This window comes from Perca fluviatilis, chromosome 16 (assembly GCF_010015445.1).
Source record: "Perca fluviatilis chromosome 16, GENO_Pfluv_1.0, whole genome shotgun sequence".
Classification (NCBI taxonomy): domain Eukaryota; kingdom Metazoa; phylum Chordata; class Actinopteri; order Perciformes; family Percidae; genus Perca; species Perca fluviatilis.
Window position 1 is genome coordinate 25,450,133 of NC_053127.1, and position 22,337 is coordinate 25,472,469.

Consider the following 22,337-nt stretch of genomic DNA (forward strand, 5'->3'; position numbering starts at 1 on the left):
ACAAGTACAATAAATATAAGTACTCACAGTCCATGTGACCTGCACTGAAGTAGAGCTAAGGACCACAGGGTTATGCATGCTGACCACCACATCTCCCAACTCCTTCTGCACGCGGCGGTGGTCCACTCCCTGTGCTGTGGGACTAATGTCTGGGAATGGAGAGAGAAATGCAAGCATGTAGCGTGGAATATTGATGCTTATCGCTAAGAATCCATCACGACACATTCTTATTTCTGTACCTTGAGTCCGGACAGGCTCAGACATGAGGCTAGGGTCCCCGAGCCCTTGAGCATTGACTGCCCTGATGATGAACAGGTAGACAGTATTGGGTCGCAGGTCCTTGACTGTGAACTCGGTGGTCTTTGCATGGTCTGCCACTGTTTGCCAGCTGTTACTCACTGACTGACTGTAGAGAGAGCATGATTAAATCAAATCAATTAGGAAGAATCCTTTCATTACTTTAGAAGTAATCTAGACAGTTTATTTGAGGTTGTACACTGGTAGGCCTTGCTCCTAGGGACTAAAAGCAAAAATAACATGTCACACAGTGATGACATGCCATAATCACTTATGAAATCTTTAGAAATACTTTCTGTCATCGTCAAAAAGAGTAATCAGGGTAACAATCATGACACATGCTAAGCCTTTGTAGTCCTTTCTTTTTGTCAACTATTTGGTAAGAAAAGAAAAATGCCAATTCTCACGTGCCAATCATTTTCTGCTTGAAGTGAGCTTTTATTTGCCATATAATTAGCATTCAAATTTAAATACCAGAAAATTTTTCACTCTTGTGAAATGAATTGTAAGCCATCCAGAATGTTCTGCTTGAAACTGCCCTGGCTTGACTGAATGCCCACAGAAGCACCCACCACTGTAACTGCCATGAAAGTTTGGGGTCACTAAATGTTGCTGGAGGCCAAAGGTCAGAGACATACCCAAAGGCCTCAATGACATAGGAGGACACTGGGGAGCCCGCTTCTGGCCCCGGTTCCCATGACAACGAGATACTGCTCTTGGTAACATCAGTGACCTCTGGCTTGGAGGGCGGTCCTGGGAGGGCTGTTGCGTTGTGAGACATGAAGTCTAAGAGGTCGGTGGAGTCTGACAAAGGAGGAAACGTAGAGAGAAAAAATTAATACCTGCAAATGCAAAGCATATCAAGCAGGTTATGCTTGATATGCATACAATTGTATTAATTTTTCATATGAATTATTTCTAATGAAGCAGACCTCTGACATCCAAGTAGGCACTCCATGATGTTTCTCCACTGGAGCTGGTGGCAACACAGGTGTACAACCCCGAATCAGACAGCTGTTCAGGACAACAGATTACGATATTATAATTAAGGTTAAAAACAAGATTCAATATAATCTACAACTTTAACAATTAGGCTGATTTCAGAGATGTACTGTAACAGAAACCAAATGTAACACTAAAAACCAAAAGGTGAAGCTGTCTGCATGAACCTGACCATTAAAGATTATTTTTGTAATACAGATAACACAGGTTTCCAGGGTGTGCTCTATTGCTGTGTTCCACTGAATCCAATAGTCTTTGTAACTCTGATCCCAGATGGTTTCTACTAGCTCTTGCGTCACTCTGGGCTTTGAAGGAGGTTCACAGCTAGTAGTACAGTAAAAATGCATTAACCTCCACTGGCCTGCATTTGGCTCGAGAAATGCCAGAGAGTGGATGAGAAAACTTTAACACCGGCCAATGAAAAAAAGAGTCCAGTAAGAGCTTACATTAATTTTCTTAATTGATTTCCTCCAACAAGAGTCAACCCCTATTCCCACAGCCATCAACATTATCATCATCAGTGCTGACACAGGGAATAAGAGATATGACAATCTATTTCATATTGGCAATGCCTTAGGAGCCACTCACAACTATGCAATATCTCAAGAGAGAGTAGAAGAGAGAGAGAGAGAGAGTGACACAGGAAGAGCACTTTGACACTGTGACAGGACACTGTATATTGCACTTCCTCCATTATATTACCCCCTTTGGACTCCTCTCATGTGTCCCTGTCCTTGAGTCCTTGAGTCTAACTGCTGCCTCAGAGATTCAGCCTAAATAGCAGCGTTTAACAACTTATAAAAATCAATCCTCACTATTCATCTTTTAAAAGCAACCTGACTGCACTTGTCCATTTGAATTACATTCAGCTGACATCAGCTGGCAGATGAAAGAATGTGTCTCTCGTCTTTCACATGCAATAGAAGGATGTGATGTACAAACACAAAAAAACTGGGACTAGATGTGTGTTTGAGTTTTTGTGTTTGTATGTGTATCTATGTATGTACTATACATTGAGGTCATATTTTTAGTTTTTATTGACAATGCATTAAAAGCTAGGTCATCAAGTTAATGAAACAGAAATAGAATTTGGAGTCCTTGAGAAATATGTGCACCGTGTGATTATTTGCAGGCACACATCTACAGAAGATTCAGTTGATATGGTGCAGAGTAGGAAACAAATCATTCATTTTTTGGGGGGGGAAAACATTCTCTCAAAGACTAATTAACAATCTTTTGTTTTTATTAATTAATCCCCGGGTCCTGATAGAACCGCTGCCAGTGAAACGTGATTGCTGGAATTGCTTGGACCACTTCAGGTTTAGCAAAAAGGAAGGGAACCTTGGTAAATTGTAGCAAAGCCACCGTGTTTCCAGTTCTCAGCAATTACTTGAGTACAATGTTATCATATGCAATAGAGTTATACTACACAGATGAGACCCAAATTGCACTAAACTGAAATTATCCTTTAATTCTCTACAGTATATAAATAGTAGGCGATTTTACATTCTACACGTACAATGCTGCATGCTAACTTCTATGTATATGCATCTCTCTGTAATCCACAATTACCCACCCTGGTACTCTGGATCTGAAGGCTGCCATGCTCCAGCAGGGAAAATCGCAGATCCTTTCCAAGCAGACTAGCCCCATTCTTTTGCCAGGTGACCGTGGGCTCTGGGTCCCCTGATGCCTGGCACCTGAGTAGGGACACACCTCCCAATGCCTGCGTTTGATTGGATGGGCCTTGTCGGATAATGGGTGGAGGGCGGTCCTTCAGGGCTAAGGATAATAATCAAGGAACACATTTCAAGCACTGTAATTTGTGTGTCATGGTCTTGGCATGTAGCAATGACTCTCTATTCTAACTAGTTAGACTTTGCCTGATTTGTTGGAGAAAAAAAACACATGACCTTATCAAAAGGTGTTAATTTGTGATTGCAGTAATTGCATTGGTGACTGCAGGCCCAAGATGTTAGGGTTCAATCTGATGGATTTGTTGTGAGAGAAAGTGACGGTTTTGTGAGCCTTTCCCACAGTAAGGCAGTGTGCTCATGGCACTGCATCACACCTTTGCGCTTTAATTACTATGTGAGGATTAACGATGCTTCACCCGTGGTGCTAATTACCATACCTTCTTTATAACACCTCTCAACACATCCATGCCTGTCCTCTCTCTTCCTACTCTGACTCATGGCTGAACCTCCTCCCTCTTGGCATCTCCCCCCCCCACCTCACACACACACACACACACACACACACACACACACAAACACACACACACACACACACACACACACACACACACACACACACACACACACACACACACACACACACACACAAAACAAAACTCAGAATTAGCATGCCAAGCAGAACAACAATACATCTCTTTTAAAAGCATGTTATATCATCCAGAAAACAGCCTCTGCACTCTGCATCAGTAATTTCTGGAGTGTTGAAGCTCTCTAGGCCTTGTAACTACTCGCTGCTTCCAATTTCCTCACTGCTGCTCTTAACTGTTATCAGGGTCTGTCTCCATTCGTACAAGTGTTTACAGCAGCTTCCCCTCGCCTTATCTTTCATCACACCACCTTCAGCACAATGAGGAACACAGCAACTCAAGCCGGATATCAGAGAAATCAAGTACAACTTGGTACAGGTACAGTAAGCAGAACCAGATGTGACATGCCAGTTATTATGGAAGCTGAACTGTTTGCATTCAGGTGGCACTATAAACCTCCCCAAGTTCTCTCACACTACACCTCCATTCTCTTCACTGGTTACCAACTGCTGCCCGCATCCGCTTCGAGACACTAGTACTTGCATACAGGGCCACGAACGGATCAGCCCCAGCATACATCCAGGACATGGTCAAACCCTATACTCCAACCCGCCCACACCGCTCTGCATCAGCCAATCTGCTTGCTGCCCCCTCACAGAGAGGGACAACTAATCACTCAACGAAATCCCGACTGTTCGCTGTCCTGGCTCCTAAATGGTGGAATGAGCTCCCTATTGACATCAGGATGGTCGAAAGCCTACGCATCTTCCGCCGAAGGCTAAAAACACATCTCTTCCGACTACACCTCGGATAAACATAAAAAAATAAAAATAAAATCTTGAAGCAGCACTTATGGCTCTTTGTAGTTTTGCTTATTTAAAGCTAATGCACTTGCACTTAGTTCTTGTTGTCTGGAGTTTGCACCTTCAGGGTTGAAAGCACTTAATTGGAAGTCACTTTGGATAAAAGCGTCAGCTAAATGACATGTAATGTAATAATGTAATGCATTTATTGGGATTTCACTGATCTGTGAAAGTGTTATGAACATAAAATAAATAAATCAATAATCAGTCTTTCGTGAGGAACCTCAGTTGAGCATTGGTCTTTATATTGGCTAAAGATAGACAGCCTGGTATTGAATTTTCAGGGAATTTTCATTAAATCTACTGTATAGCAAGCTACCATTCCCCCCAAGTGATTAGAGAGCCAACAACAACATCATATTGCTGTTCCTAATTTAGCTGCTGTAAGAAATGCAATCATACACTCCAGCTTCAGTGACAGAGGTAATAATAAAATGCTGCTTTTCAAGATTGTTTATCACTTATCACTACCAGAGGCTGCCCAGGCTGCAAAATAAACAGAATTGTTTTACAGTAGGTTTGCAGATAAAGGGATGTTGGGAGATTTAACTACTGGTTTTATGCCTGCTACAGAGTAAATGTTGATTATTAAAACATTGATTAGATGAGTATATCTACTCCGAGCATCAATTTCTACAAATAACACCACACCACTGCCCAAAACTGGATTTGAAAGGTAACTTAAGGTCTGGGGTTGTACTCTTTGATCGAGCATCACACCAGTAGCCACTATAGCCTCCAGGCATCCTCAGTGTCCGTAGGAATCAGTCGGACAGGTTGGAATTACTACACTCAAAATCTATCCAGTAGCAAATATTCATCACCTGTAGGCTTGAAATATAGATTTTAAAAGAGTTTAGCTTGCTCCTACGTGGAGGGAAGCGGCCGTGGTCAGCTTGTATTTCAGGCAGCTACATTGGATTCTAATGCTGACCCAGTTTTGCATCCATAGAAAATCGCCAAACCACTTCTGTCTGTCTACCAGTATTCTCAGGTTGCAAACAACTTTCAGTAAGAGAAATGGCTGAATAAAATGCCTGTGTTTCAATCCTCACACACAACCTTCCTTAGCTTGCACGCTACTGTATGCAGTGGTGTTCTTACAGTGGTCAGGAGAACTGCCCTGTACTTGCCAATTCAATTATCAGACTGGATAATTTATAAACCTGCCAGTCACACATCATACGCAACACCCAGGGTGGAGCACTAGTCCATATCTGGATCTTCAGAAAGTTTACATCCAATGCCTCTCTCAGACACCCCTAATCTTGAGTTATGCTAGAAACGTCACATCAACCTTCCAAAACGCCACTTGGTATCATGGCAAGTCTCCGGTTACAGCCATCAATCATCTGCATGTTTCCCACCCCTCGTGCTCTGCACCAAACATTTTCATATTGATCCATCTCTTCTGAGTGACAGAACAGGAGTCATTTCCTCTCTAAAAACACTTCAACAGATTTTAATTTAATAATGTGTGGGAGAAAAAGTCAAGAAACAAATGGAGAGAAGGGCATAAACAGCTCCCAGCTGGCAGCGGCACAGCACTTAATGTTAACATTAAAGCTTTGAAAAAAAAAAGAAGAGGAATGCTAAAGTGTCTCTCCATCAAGGAGACAGTTTTACTTTAGACAGTTTCAGTCTTTTTCAGACAATTCCCATTTACCGAAGGGAGGTGATAACGATACGGATTGATTTTTTCTTTTACAGTATATAGATGATTCTTCGCTGATCTGAGTGTAGTCAGATAAAAAGCTTTTATTATTAACTGTTTTATTAGTTCTGAACAATGCTGCAAGCATGTCTGTGTTTTTCTGTATGATTTTAAAGCCCAGTATGCATCACAATAAAAATGAATCAAATACAACTACAGAATACTAGTGACAAGGCTATTAAATCATAATAAGTGTTGCTAGTACCCTACCCTGAAAAGATTGCTGATGCAAACCTGCGACTTCAGGAAGCTAAGTAAAACATATTTTATGGTTCCACATTCTAAAGTCTAAATAATGTCAAGTTGTGATTACGAACGCAGTCATTGCAATTTTATACATCTTAAATATTCTTAGAAATCATTATATAAAGCAGTGGTGTCACCTACCAGCTATCAGGAGAATCCCTAAAGATGATAAAAGTAATTCCATTGTGGTAAAATTACCTGTATATTGTGCCATACGATAGTATTTTGTATCCACTAATACTGTGCATGTGCTTCCCTAATGCATACAGTAATTAACCTAACGGGGCGTTACAATAGAATGTAGGTTAAAAATGTTGAAACAAAACGGCTATTAGCACATGCTGGTACTGTTAAATCACATACTGCAACTAAGAAAAAGTAGCTCTCATATTTTAGTATGCATGTGTCTAGCCTTACCGTCTGCTACCTCAAGCTGGGCCTTGGCCATGATGCTGCCTGCTACAGTGAGCGCCTGGCAGACATAATACCCTGCATCAGAGCGTTGCACAGATGAAATGGTCAACTCTCCATTCACAGACACAGAAACACGGCTAGCTTCCTGTGTTGGCTGGTTGGGAAACAGAAGATCCTACAGGGAGTAAAAGTGGGAAGCAATGTAAATAAAATGGGATGGCATACTTGCTTGGTAGTCCTAAAGTATAAAATCTAGAAACTGGAGCCTACTTTTAAGGAGAAGTTGAATAAAAAAGAAAAAAAGAAAATCAGTATTTGTATTTTTTTAGCAGATACTTTAGAGTCACAAACCCTCATAAAGTAGAAATTGTGTACCACACAAACAACTACAGTACACTGCTTCAAATAAATTATTGGGACAATTATTGCAAATCTCCTTCACACTGCCAGTAGATCTCTTGGTAAAATGTAGGAACTAATTTTCAATTTCTTGTCTGACAATTTCTGACAAGGTTCTGCTAAACTAATCTGTGTTGTACTCTATCCCAAGGGTAAATTTTAAGACCCATGTTTTTTTCTTAAATTACATGCTAACCCTTGGTCATGCAATAAACAGGCACATATACATATTTGCATTTTGTGCAGATGGTATCTTTTCACATGTTTCTGTCACTAATAGTGACTCAAACTATAATAAAGAATCACTTTGCCAAATTAAGGTGTACTTGTCTTCACATTCTCCTAATGGGAGAAGACTGAGTTTAATGTATTTTAACTTTACATATTTTGCCAACTGACTTTAAAGGAATCACTCCTGTGTTCAAGACATGTCTTCAATTTGCTTACATATTACAACAATTATGTACAGTTCAGTTAGAAAAGTAGGTCAATGTCTCTTCCCTACTAGGTCTGAATGGCAGTTTACCCCCAGAGTGATAATCCTGCTGTAATAACCTGCAGTCATGGTTGTAAAATTGAGGCATCAGCGTTGTCTGTTTCTGCACCCCCAAGCAGACAAGCTGATGGGCAGGAAAGGACATTAGCCTGCTTTCATTATGTCTAATGACTCTAATGCTGCACATGACATTGTTTCTTGCTAAGTGAATTTGCCGGTCAGACTGGTGTAGATTAGTGATAAATGACCACTTCATTATCTGTATGTGGAACAGAACCACATTTTGCTGTTCCCTGGTTTGATCCTTTTAGTCAGATTCTTGGCCATTGTTTTTATATTTTAGATACTTTACTCTGAATGCTGCTGCACAATTTATGTCTGTATAGCAAAGTAGGCTTATAAGAGAAATCATTAATTTCACATCATGCACACATACATACAGATACATATAACCAAGCACATTACCTGGCTACCCTCTCGTTGCCAGAAGACAGTGGGCTGAGGTTTGCCCCTGGTCTCGCAAGGAAAGGTAGCTGTTCGTCCTTGGGCCACAATCTGGTCACGGGGTCGCACCACAAACTGGGGCGCCTCTGAGGTTAAAGGTAGAATAAACCATAACACAATAGCAACACATTTGCACAGTGCGTATTAGAGAAAGGACTAGTTGAAAAAGACAAACGCTTGGACTGAAGGTCCAGCTGCAAGCTAAAAGGTTCATGCATTAGGTCTTGGCTATTACTTTAAGAACTATTTCTTGACTATGCCAATCACACAAGCCATTCATCCAGCTGCCAGAACACCAGAATGAATGATATCGACTAATTTGCAGGATGCCTTAACGTCCTCCTCAATTTGAGTTTTTGAACTACGGCATGTCAATCATACTGTATCTGGACACCTTGAAAAAAGTGAGGTAGTAAATTCAAACTGCCAGAGGAAGTCAGGGGTTGATAGTAACAATGTAGATATGCATGTCCAATATTAGTTCGATGAATGTGTTTGTGGAATGCCACAACAGCCCATGCATACATGTGTGTGATCAAAAACAGAAAGAGAGCAATGCATGCCGAATGGGATCAGCTCTTACTTACCGACGGGGCGAGCTGGTGACACAACAATGGTGTGGGTGAGATTAACACACAGCACAGAGAGAAAGAAAGCAGAGGAGTAGAACAGAGGGACAGAAAAAAAGAATGAAAATCAGAAATGAATGAGATGGAGTTGGGTTTCCATCCATGAAGTTCAAGGGGGAGGAGGGTGGAGCTCAGTCACCAAAAGCAGGTGATGGCATGGGCCTCAAGGAAATGGCACCTTGGCAACGTTAGGGGGGGAAGGGTACCCATTGCCAAAAACCACTGGCTGAACAATTTATCTGTTACACTTCTGTCACAAGAATAGCACATTCACACAGATCTGTTTGTATATCAAGTGTCTTGTGTAAATGAAACAGACCTTTGACAAGGACAGACTTAGACTATATTAAATTAAATTGATTAAATAGCAGATTATAATATTATAATATTTAAAAAATCGAATCATTGACATCTGGCTGACAGTCATGTATTTCTTTTGTCACACCTATCACATCTCAACATCAGCCCAATAAGAACTTTAATCAGTGAAAGTAATTACAAGCATATCCCAAACAGCTAGTGGATATATAACAACATGAAGAAACCAATTAAAACATTCAGTTAAAGAGATAGTTGGGGATATTTTGAAGCGGGGTTGTATGAGGTACTTATCCATAGTCAGTGTATTACCTTCAGTAGGTGGCAGTCGGCACACCCCAGTTTGAAAAAGTAAACAGGAGGACTGGCCCAGAAGCTAAGCTATGTACTGTAGGCAATGCACGGGGCCAGCAGACAAAAAAAAGACCCACCTAAGAAAATCTATATCAGTGTAAATGTACACTGTATTTACAATATTTTCACCGCTCTACTGTCAGACAGCCCTTTCCTATGGCTCTTCATTTCCTCAACTGTCGAACTTCCTGATTCCTCACGCCGTAGATCAGTGTCAGACTTTCTCTTTTGGAAGAGACAACAAATGCAAGAAAATAATCAAAATGAGTGATTAAGACAGCGGCGAGGAAATGCCGTTCACTGTGGAGACGAGAGTACTGTAACCGGAATATACAGATGAAGAACTTTTGCAGAGGGAGACTGAACCGCTGAAAGAGAGAGAGGGAAAACGTCTGTAGAAACTGAAGGAAGGGCTGTCTGACGTCAAGGTAAAGTGGTGAAAATATTCTAAATATAGTGTACACTTCAACTGAAATTGTTTTTTTAGGTGGGCCTTTTAAATTGGCTAAAATACATAGCTGATGGCCCCATCCACACCAGTACTAGCTTAGCTTCTATCTTGATACTACCCGTTTCTCCAAACTAGGGGCATGCTAACCATCCTCTACTGTAGGTTATACACTGACTATCGGTAAGTACCTCATACCACCCCGCTTCAAAAAAGCCGAACTATCCCTTTAAGGTGTTTTTTTTTCTCCCCGTTATCATTGATAATTTCCTTTCCTTTCTGAAAATGTCCAGTCAGGTGTTCACTGCCTTACTGCAGCTTTTGTATTAGTGGTCTGTGTCAACTCACTATACATGTCATATTATATTTAAACACAAATCTGGCTTAACATAAGGGATATGTCACTCAAAATATGTCTTGTTTGGCTCCAACATCAATCTTAAGATTCGGTCAGGACATAATTTCAGGATATAAAACAATTCATGCATGAGTAACAGGAACAAGAATACGAATCCAATATATAAAGTATAAAGTAATAAAGAAGGAATGAAAAGTGTATGTTATGAGTCATGTGATGTACAGTATGTATGAAGATGTATGATGTACTTATCGAGGTGTTGAGAAAATGTTATGGGTTGGTTTTGAAGTGTTACTTCAAGTGTTACTAATCTGAAATTGTATGAACAATGTTGTCGTGCTCTCCATTTATTTAACGACAATGTAAAAAGCAGATAGCAGAGGGCCTCTGATTTGGCAAATAGCAATACATTGTTTTTTATTGTTACAATATCAACCTTTAGTATGAAAAAGCTTCCTCACATTGATATGGTGTAAATGTGGAGTGAGTGGGCTGGATGGAGAATAAGCCCCCCAGGAGAAGTCATAACAGTTCACTTAAAGCTGGTTAGATTGTTCACATCTGGAGCCTGGCTGGAGATCTGGAGCAATCAACTATTATATGAAAGAAAAGCTGAGGCCAGGCCCAGCATTTCAGCAGGGGGGCAATAACGCTCGTAAAGTGGGCAATAAAGGACTGATTGTCCTATGGCCTGCTTTGGGAGACACAAAAAATATCAGGGACAGGGTTATGAGTTTGCTACGAGTGAGTCCACAAGCAGTTACCCACCTCTGATAGTTAGGTAGGCAGAGGCCTCCAGTTTACCCACGCGGTTCTCTGCTAGGCAGGTGAAGGTTCCCTGGTCACTGACTGATGCTTTCTTTATCCTCAGCAGGAAGTCCTCTTTTTCATATCTTATGTCATACCTGGCAGACAGAGAAGAACAGTGACATCGAGTCAAGTGACATCTCAGGTTGATTTCATGAAACGGGAAGATCAATAACAATTATGCACATCAGAAATCTTCATTTTAATGAAGTAAATACAATCAACAAACACCGAATTGAATCAAGGTTCCGTAAACGTGTGTGATGTTTCTCGATGGAAGCTTTTACGAAGGTTGTGTCATTTTTGATAGATTAAAGACAATTAAGACTCCCTGCTGCACACACTCTGCCACAGTAGCAGAAAAAGGGGAGCAATTATGCTGAGATGAAGGCACGGCAAAATGAAAGGTGCTTTCAGCTGGAACCCTGACTGTTCCACTATTTCAATATTTATAAAGACGAGCCACCCACTGTGGTGTAGGCTGTGCAGTATATGCTTTACAATATGTCTGTGTGTGTGTGTGTGTGTCTGAGAGAGAGCAAGCAAAAGAGAGGAAGCAGAGACAGAGGGAAAGACAAACAGTCTGAGAGTAAGGGAGTGGCACAGTCTGACAAACTGAATTTGATGAATGAGCCGAGCAGTAAGAAATGACTAATTCATAGATATGTTCCTTGCACCAGTGTGCATCCGCCAGTGCAGCATACTGCAAGACAGCAGTGGTGCAGTTAGAGTGCAGCGAAACATCTCAGCTAGCAGAGTTTAGATAAGCACCTCAGAGGGGCTACAGACAGAACGAGTAGAAGAGCAAGGAGCCGGGCTCTCCCTCTCTAGGGTCTCTTTTGGCGTGAGAGATCCTGTGAAATTGTCTAGCCAGCCATACTGATTCAGAGACAAGAGGCAAGTCAGGCAGAGAAATGGCACAAGAGGTGAGAAAAAGTCACATTTGAAGTAGATGTTCCAAAGGGTGTGGGCAGAATAGCATTGGGGGTTGTGGGGTCTGTCCAAAGTCTGCTGAGGACTCCATTCACAGCACATCTCTGACCCAGATACAGCCTTCCCAGGAGGCTGACGGGTTTACGAAAGAAGTGGAAGGAGGAAGTGAGGCGAGGTAGGCAGGTCTGAAAGTAGGACATGTTTCTAGAGTCAAGGGGTACTGAGGTAGAGGGCACAACACAGGTGGGCAGACAGACTGCCAGACAGAGACATAGGCAGTTAGTCTACCTCACAATTTATTCTGACACACCAGAGAGGGTACCATTCCTTTTTCATACAGCAGCAATGGCTTGTAACAGGTGTTAGTTAAACGGTTTCTCTTTCCATAGGGGATTATATTTCTTTAGTAGTTCTTTTCAAAGCTAAATAATCAATTTAACAAAGTTGACGCACAAGGTTTTGAGCATCACAGGCTCCATATTTACTCAATTGTATCTGTTTAGTTGGTACTCTTGTATTTGATTTACTTGATGCTTGATTTACATGATAGCAATTCCAGTAGTAATTGAATACATATCCCAAAACATATAAGTGCATTATATATACATAATTACACAGTTCATTATATATACACATAATGAGTTTTAGCTGACACATTTCCATCAATCAAAAGCAAGAGAACGGTTCAGCGTAATAGATAATAAGTCAAACAGATTATAAGCTATATGGAAATGCATTGCTACAATATAATACCCAGTACTGTACCAAGTCTGATTTAATATGAAATTAAGTTATGCATCTTAATCAGGTTTCTCACAATTAGACAAGGTTTATCCAGGTTTACCCAGGTTATTTGAAACGTTATAGGATTTACATGCATCAATCCATAAGCAGTTTACATAAGCTTGTGAATGACACAGGTTGCTGTAATTTCTAAAGATGTATCTGAAATTGCCATGAAAATAGTCACCAAGTTCAGAAAGAGTGCCTGCCTGTGTTTTGTGATTAAATTAAATCCAAGTGTTTGTTACAAACTGCGGTTTATTACATAAATTGGAGTAATTGCTCAATTTAGTCGTAAAAACATTTAAGGTCCAGCTGAAATCACATTTTGTTATACCTTTTTGGCTCTAAAATAATGCCAATGTTTGAACTGTATTGTTAATAGTTTTATATTATAAAAAGGAATAACATAAGTCTTAAACCTACTGTATACTCAGACCTAACAACAGAACTAAAAGGCTTTGATAGATGTCCAGATTGCATAATGAGACATACTGTAATTAAAAGTATAAAGCGCTGAGCAGTAACTATTAAAGCCCACATGACAGGCCGATAATGACTTAAAAAATAAGTGCCCTAATGGGATTGCAAGGCAATTAACATGTGCTTATGATGTGGGTACACAAGGATGAACCAAACCACAGGAACACCTTCAAATATGATGCAATACATTACAACAGCATCACAAACTACCAAAGAAACAACCACAGAAATGAATCAACACCTTTCAGACTGACTGGAGATTATAAGCTTCATTTAGGTACTATTCCTTGTAGGGCTACATTGGATGACTTTATATTATATATCGTCGCTGTCAGGCAAAAATCTTGTATCTTCATAATCAGAAATCAATGCTATTGGTCACCCTTTATGTATGTCTGTGTGTTTTACAAACATTTAAATATCTATGAGGTGATTCCGTCTGAGGTAAATAGCTCAATAAAGTGTTTTTAAATTAGTCTTTGTTTATTTCCTGAAAAACAACGGTTTAGGACATACAAGGGTTTCACCCGATAGCAACAATATGCTTTTGCTGTGTCAATCTCTGAATATTTTAGTGTCTTATGTACACACACAAAGTGTAGTGGTACTTGAAAGGGAAAATTAGTCAAAAGCAAACAATGGATAGACTTTCATCTGTTGTTAGCGTAGTAGTTCAAACAGCAAATAATGAGATTCTCTGCAGCTAATAAATTAGTTTTGCCACACTGATGAAAGTCGTGCATGGGTAATATGTTGATTTTTGACTTTTATTGTATAAATTTACACACACAAACATGCAAGCATCCACAGACATATGCACAACACAGATTCATACGCATCTCTCACCTGCCGCGGGGAATGTCCACGTCCTCCTTTTTCCAGCGCAGTGTAGGAGGTGGGTCGCCATGAACCTGACACCTGAACTCTACAGCCTCGTCAACTAAGACCACCTGGTTCACAGGCCGTTGCACAAACACTGGTCTTTCTGGATGTGGGCAACACACATAACACGGATACTAATTTTGACAGAGTGGTGAATACTGTATGTGCTAGTGTGCAGTGAAGTCATGCTTTATTTCTTTTTGAGCCAGGCAAAAAGTGCATGTCAGAACTTACCAAACACTGAGAGCTGAGCTTTTTCACTCTCTCTCTCCCCAACCATGTTGGCCGCCACACACACGTATATCCCCACGTCACTCTTCTTGGTGTTTGAGATAGTTAGCTTTCCTCCACGAACCTGACAAAAACAAATGCATGTAATTATAATGAACCATTCAAAGTGCTTACCATTGTAACAGCTCCAGGTGAATATGAACAGGTATATCACTGAGTGTGTGATTCAGAGTATAAGGGTCATGTAAAAGTCAGAAGAGTGCTCCCTGGAGAGTAACCCACCGTGATCCTGTCATCTTTGAGGTCAAGACGAGCTTTATCTTTCCTCCAGAAGGTGGTGGGTTCAGGATGCCCGCGTGGAGGCTGACACTCGAGACTGGCAGTCTCACCGACTGCCACCACCACATCCTGTGGGTTCTGCCTGAAGTCGTCGCGTAACACTACGAGACAAAGTAAAGGGAGCCGGGATTGTTACTCCAACTGTTACAGCGCCTCATTCAGTAGATTAGTTTGAAGTTTCATCAGATTCCATTATGTGAACCAGAAAGTCGCTGCGAGACTGAGCTGTCGTGGGCTTACTGACCTCTACCACCCTTTTTCTAATGTGAGAGTCCAAAGATAAATCTATCAAATAGACTGCCTCACAGGACCCTTAGCAATCTCTCTGTCTTTAATAATACAGCTGTCCCCCTAAGGGGTATAATCATGGACTCTTCTTTGATTTCAGTAGCTTAATGTAAGAGCTTGTACTGTAAAGCCAGGTAGGATTAACAGTACACTATACATGGAAAACACATCTAGCAAAAGAGCAAGAAACAAAAGGAAAGTAAAAACAAAAAAGGAGGTCTAGAACAATAAGTCAAAGATCATGCATTAAAATTTCAAACAACACAATTTCTATAGCCCTGTAGCGGAATCCTAACACAAATCTCCTTACATCCCACGTAGGGAAAGTGTAGAACAAATAACCAATTGATGCTTCTATTAAGTTGTATACATTTTTTGTAAAACCTCTAGTTGTGGGTTGTAGCAATGCATATTTTGGTGCAGCCAGGTGGACAATTTGCCCTAAAGCTTGTGCTAGAGGAAACTTTATAGAGTCCATAATGGAAAAGGTTCATCCTCTGGGGAGTAGGAATGAGCCGAGAAGACTATAAGTAATAAAGTATACAACTACTGGCTTGATGATTGTGCTAGAAGGAAAGTCAGAGGGTCACCAAATCATTAAAACGCATCCTCTGGGAACCTGGAAATTTCCCAGAGAACTGGCAATAAACAATAATCAATACAATCTGCTCTACTGTATCAAAGGCTGCACTGTGGGCTCTAAAAGATCCAATTTTCAAAGTTATTATTTTGACTAATAAAATATCCCAGTTGGGCTGAGACTTTTTTCTGAAACCTTGGATGAAAACAGCACTTTGAAAATGGGCCTGTACTTTGTATCAGGTACAGGGTCAGACCTTGGTTACTTGAAAAGATGCTGCACCACTGTATGTACGAAAGCCCCAGTGGCCAGGGATATTGACTGAATCACTCCTTTATGAGGCTTTATGAAATAGCTAGGGAACAGGTGCAAGGTCTCATTTAGGACCAGAGTTGAAATGGTTTCAAAATATCTCATAAACAACAGCAAATGTTACTGAGATGTTCCTGTTAAAGGGTTATACTGTTTCTTTAAAAAAAATATACTTAAAGTCCACCATACTTTTCTGTAGAGGAATCAATACTGTAGCTAAAAGAGGGGCAACAACTCTATAATACAAAAAAAGAGCCTGGAATTATGACAGCTACTTGAAATACAGTTGGTGAAATATGCCAAAAATTGCTTTTTTTATCTTGAACATACACACCTTTAGTTCATTAGAATTCCATTTATGAGCAGTTATTTCTGCATTCTTCCACTGTTGGACAAGCATTTAATTTTTCTATGGCAGGGATGTCTGTACTTGAATTTGTGTGTTCAAAGGAGCGAGGACATCAAGAATTGTCAAGCAATGCCTGTACAAGCCGTGCTCATGCATTTTGAACAGATGTATGAGCTAGCTGCTGCTAAGTTAAAAGGTTACAGCTTCAACACTTCCTAATTCTGTCACAACTGTTATCCCAAACATCAATTCAAAAGCTACTGCTTTAAGTAGCTACAGAAAGGACTGTACTGTAAGCCATCACTGGAATTATGGTTAAAAATAGAGATCGCGATTCGGATCCTGCGATGAGTTGTGCCCGCTTTGCATTAATACCTTATGACATGTTGTTTTTATGAAAAGCCTTAATGTAAGCCAATTTTGAATAATGAAGGGCCTTGTGTGACAACAGTTAAAATAAACTGTTTAAAAAAAGAAGGAATGTTGAAATAAAGAATTGAAATATTATTTTTTTCAAAGAATTACCAGCATGTGAATAAATATTGGCTGCTAAGTGTCATTTCGTATTTCAGATATAATAAACGACTAATTGAAAAATAGTGAGTCTAATTGTAATTCACACTTACTAGATGCAGATAATATCAGTTACGTAAATATCTAGGCAATTTTCTATTTTTGATTATCCAACTGAGTCAGTCAGTGCTTTGACTGTTTTTCAACAAATGTCTGGTGTAAATTAAGAGCATGGCGCATAACTAAAACAAAATAAGCATTTGTGAAACTCAGAGCAGCATAAAACGAAAAGACTGGCTCAGTGTTGCGTTTGCTTTTAATCCTCATTATGGTCATAAGCTGTTCTGATGATATACGGTAGCATGAGTTCCAAGTCCCAGAGGACACCTCTAGTGGAAAAAATAAATAAATAAGGAAGAAGCCAAGGGCCCTTCAGCCCAGCTGTCAATCACATCCAGTCCATGCAGGAGTAAATGAGTCTCAGTTGCAGACACTACTTTGGCACAAACGTATGCCAGACTCGCTGTAACATGGTAAGGTGCGCTTAGTGACCCATTCCATACACAACTACATTCCTGCTCCTGTGTTGTCACATTAAAGATGCTTCTGTAACAGCAAAGCTTGTCTCAAGAGACTGTGACACCCAGACACACACAGGAAAAACTGGATAATTCAAGACAAGTGAAAACCCAATTACACAAAAGTAAGGCAGAGAATGGGTATTGCATCATATGGTGCTGACAGTTTAACTGAACAATAGAGTTCATGTCCAGTAACACAAATCTAAAAACCCTATGCCAACAAAAGAGACAAATAATAGTATGTTGCCTGCTACAGGTAATAGCGTTCAAGGTCTCAGCCATTTGCAATCATATCTATTTAAAGGTCCCTACATTTTTACTTATTGTTTCAATTTCATATTTCCAATTTACGCATCACCCCAAAATTACAAAGAAAATAGGGTTTTCATTTGTTTTATGATTGATGGTGTACATAATGAATCATGTCTAAATAAATTGGAAGTGACTCACTAATTTTATACAATCTCTTGGTAGTATGCTACTGCGCATTTGAAAGGGTATGGGGGTGGGGTCTTGTCCCAATACGTAAATACTGTGGGTTGTGACTATGTAATTTATTTAACCCCGACAGTATGCATTACCCCATTGCAATGACAGCTATCCCACACCTACAACACTGCTGTGGGTGTCTCCCTTTCCTTTCCAGATCTCAGTGATAGGCCTCTGCAGGTTTCTGTAGGTGGCGTTCATCAGGCATGTGGGGTGGGGGTGGTGGTGTTGTTCTAATCTAATCAATGTGGAGCCCCTGTGGAGGCAGCACCTATGTGTAGTCCATTGTCGGGTGGTAATTATTTCAGATGGCGGGGCCAGCACCACTGCCTAATGTTGTCTGATTGAGTACTTCTCAATTATTCAAACAAGCCATTCAGGGGGCTCACTCGTTCACCAGTTTCATTTATCAAATCAGAAGGACAATGATTTGTAAATGGGCTTCATTTCATGGCACAATGGGTGGTAAAATAATGTGACAAGGTGGAAGTATCTGAATACAAATAACTATGCAGGGACTCATTATATGATTAATAGGAGAGCGCGGGGGTTGTGTTTTCGTTTAAATTTTTAGATATTCCATCTTGGCATCCTGATTTCTTGAGATCCTCTTAAGCTACAGCAGCACTCCACAACTGAATTTCATTTCACCATGTCACCAGCAGATACATGAAGATCCCACTTGAGATCTTGATGCATATTGCTCAGCGCAAAAGCTCCCCAAATCATTCAAATGTAGAATATCAACTCCATTTGGTAACAAATACATGGATTTAGAACAGCCTGTTTAGTCCTATTCAGTGGGGTGATGTTTCAAAACATCGCAGTGCATTTCTCAGACAACACATTTATTATCTTGTCTGGTACACTGCATGTCTCGTGTATCCATTAAGCCTGCATACATTTACTGCAGTGTCTCTCTTCAAGGATGCAACACAAAGTTGCTGAGTAAAGAAAAGGAAGTAACAATGCTTTGTTATGTTTGTATTTTAGTCACCCTGTCATGGCTGATGGAAGGCAATGTTGGTGTGCCTGCCAGTTGTTCTGTGGTTCCAACACTTTGGCCCAGAGTGTAATGAAATGCCATGGAATCTGGGACAGACAGTAGTCATGTTTCCATCTAATTGTCAAGCAAATTGTAAGCAAACTTTTAAAATGTCGCAAAAAAGAAAACGTGAATTAGAAGCATTTCCATCAACTGGTTTAGTTTTTTAACTTTAGTTTAGTCACAAGTTGACGTTACGCATGGTTGTAGATTGCAAACTGGCTTGCTAAATCAAAGAGTTCAGAAGCTAAGTTCTTTGGCTTAACGGAGAGAGGTAGCATTGTACAAGTTGGCCACCTGTGCAGAATACAGGGTTGTGGCAGAGACATTTGGTGTCAGCAAAACAACCGTTCACCGCTGTGTATACGCGGTGTGCCGGGCCATACTATTCAAGCTGTTGAACCAATTTGTCAGTTTACCCGACGTGGCTGAGGCACAGGCAATAGCGCACCTTGTGCCACAAGTTTACGCCACACTGGATGGTACCCATATCCCAATGCTTCCCCCATCCGATGGATACCGGGACTATAGTCATGTGAGTTACATGTTTTCGCTACGTCACAACTTATTCAGCAAAGCTGTTTCCATCTCCCATTTTGCACATTAACTCTTTTTCGAAAAAGGCAAAAAACGAGTGTAAAAACATTTTTGCAAATTTTGCCATTTCCATCAACATTTTCTAATGCAATACTTAAAAATGCGCATTACAAATACATTGATGGCAACATGACTTGTGACGGTCATGACGGGACTTCTACCTCTCCTTTAGTCCCTGTCACCCACAACATTTTTGTTTTAAGCCAAGCTAGTCGCATGGCTCTAGGGGTGTCAATATCAGTCTGTCAGTTGGTCCATCACTTTAGTCCAGACTGAATAGCTCTACAATTATTCAACTATTCCGCCGAGAGGGGCAATCCTGCTGACTTTGGTGAGCCCCTGACCTTTACTCTATTGTGACCATGAGGTTGAATTATTTTGTTTTTTAGTGACATGTCTTGACTATTGGATGGATTATAATGAAATTTGATACACACATTCATATCCTACTCAGGATGAAGTGTAATAACTGTGGTGATCCACAGAGCTTTCCTTTAACACCATCATCTGGTCAACATTTTAATGTGGCTAATACTACATTCAATCTACAGTAAATTCCCGTCATCCTTAGCTGCGTTCTTCGTTTAGTGATACTTGAAGCAAATGTTAGCATGCTAATACAATAAAATAAGTGTGTTAGCATTTGGCTCTAAGTGTCATTGTGCCTGAGTGCTGTAGACTCTTAGTCTTGTTTTAATTCAATTAATTTGCATTAGCAAGAGGCTCAAGTGTGACTATTTCGGGTTCACTGATATTCAATTTCATTTAAAATGTAGATTTGTCACAAGAATAACCTTAAGTGTAAATGTAACCAAAATACAAAATTAGACAATTAATCATTTTCCCCTGTGTATCCATGAATGTTTATGCATTGATGTGATTAAGGTGCTGCATTTTCTAATCATGTTCAGCACGAATTGAGTCAGTTCATAGCATTAATGAATTGAAAAAGACATACATTCTCTTCATAATACAAAATGGTAAATAAACAAGGTGTGACAGACAGATGGTGATCTTGACAAACTTACAACCCAATTAACTCGTGCAGCATTTTGTTTATTTCGTAGCGATCTGCTTGTTTGCTTGTGCGTGCATGTGTGTGTCTTTGAGTGTGTGTGCCTGAGCAAGCAGGCTGCTGTTCTGGCAGGGGAATATATAACCCCACCCAAAAGAAAATGGTTGTGGTAGCACTGTGAAGCAACACTGCAGAAGAAAAAAAAGAAAGAGAATTCTATATGAGGAAAGACGAAGACACAAACACCTTGCGAGTTGTGTGTAACAGATGGCTATATTTCTATTCGGGAATCACAGATGCAATGAAGAAGAGATGTGCTGCGTGTGGACAAAGCTTGCCACATAGCAGGTTTAAACAGCAACAAGGTAGTATTATTTTATATACATGCAATGTGCCTTTTGACGCTAAACTAACCATACTACTGCAGTTAAGCTTTATACAGTTAGTGATCCACTGTCCGAAAATGCATTGCAACAGCTAAGTGATTCCTTATGACAGTGGTCCGCTAAATTGTGGTTTGGAGTTTGCTGAAGATTTCTTTTGGACGCGATAGCCTGTAGGGGTGTGTCACTTTCTCAACGGCAGCCAAGGATGTCCCATATCTGTCACATGCATAAACCGCACACACACACACACACACACACACACACACACACACACACACACACACACACACACACACACACACACTTGCATAAACAAAAAAAAAACAGCTGCCCTATTCTTATATCACAAACTTTGCTGATGACCACAACATATCATCGCTGCTCAAGAGAAAGACACAGAAATAAAGACAGATATGCCGACACACTGCTGTGGAAGAGGGGGGGAGTGGATAGGGCTATTTACAGTGGGGATTTTTTGAATAAATAAACAACTTAACATGTCTGTGTCCTAAAACAGTCATCAGCAATCAGTCAGGACTGCGATCAGCGGGGAGATGGGGAGCGTTTACACAGTGTCCCCGGAGGCTACGAGCCCAGCACAGACGTACATTACCTATTATAATCCTGCCTTTCCAACAACCCGACACAACATGAGTAAGCCAAGGCCCATTTTCACAGAAAGAATATGGTACCCAGCATGTAGACAACATTTCAATTGTTGGCATGTTATTTAGGGTGTTCAGACAATATTCTTATGGGGAAAAACACAAAGGCACCATCGGTAAATCAATATTGTTTTTAAGGGGTAAATTGAATCCTACAGGGATTTAAGTCTCATTATAGAAACTCATTGGTTGTTGTGCAATTACCAACTCTAGTTTTTATTATTGGCCACTGCTTGAGGGTGTACATGGGTAAAAATGTCTCTTATGTTATTCAAACATATTTATCAACGATTGCTACCGCATATGGACCAAATATGACCCGAGTTCATTTCCACTTTTGACAGCCGACATAAAATCTAATATCCAAGGCAGCATGAGATCAGGAGTTCCATGGTAACCGATGTCAGCAGTCTCCAAAATTCTAAACAGGCACTTAGAAAACCTAGCACTGCTTCACTTTGCTTTTTTGGCATCATTAGTGTCGAGTCCAATTAGCGTCAATATGAAGGTTGGAAATAGATGCACAGTGAAAAGTGGGCACGCCTCTGGCAACACAAAATTTAGCAGAATTTTAGATGCAATTTAGTGTGGAATGCTGTTTCCCCCGCCGTTTCCTTTAGAATTATTCTCATTATCTTGGGTCATAAACATAGAAATGGCTTTTACTTTGTTCCCTTTCACCCAAATTCATACCACATACAACCACAGGACCCATTTTATGCATATCTTAACT

The 22,337-nt window shown here is 40.3% G+C and overlaps 1 protein-coding gene across 2 annotated transcripts in view; it reads right to left on the minus strand.

Moving 5' to 3' along the window:
* Positions 1–22,337, minus strand: part of LOC120544470 (roundabout homolog 2-like) — an 86,848-nt gene that overhangs the window by 24,624 nt on the left and 39,887 nt on the right. Inside the window, exons 3-14 of one of the 2 annotated variants that reach the window (XM_039778250.1) lie at positions 14,728–14,885; positions 14,449–14,569; positions 14,179–14,317; positions 11,095–11,231; positions 8,807–8,818; positions 8,181–8,305; positions 6,824–6,995; positions 2,876–3,081; positions 1,230–1,311; positions 936–1,101; positions 240–406; positions 28–149 (exon numbers count right to left, since the gene is read on the minus strand). In XM_039778250.1, coding sequence (XP_039634184.1) covers positions 28–149; positions 240–406; positions 936–1,101; positions 1,230–1,311; positions 2,876–3,081; positions 6,824–6,995; positions 8,181–8,305; positions 8,807–8,818; positions 11,095–11,231; positions 14,179–14,317; positions 14,449–14,569; positions 14,728–14,885 — 1,607 coding nt within the window. The remainder of the gene's footprint in view (positions 1–27; positions 150–239; positions 407–935; positions 1,102–1,229; positions 1,312–2,875; positions 3,082–6,823; positions 6,996–8,180; positions 8,306–8,806; positions 8,819–11,094; positions 11,232–14,178; positions 14,318–14,448; positions 14,570–14,727; positions 14,886–22,337) is intronic. The other variant, XM_039778251.1, reaches the window with a different exon arrangement.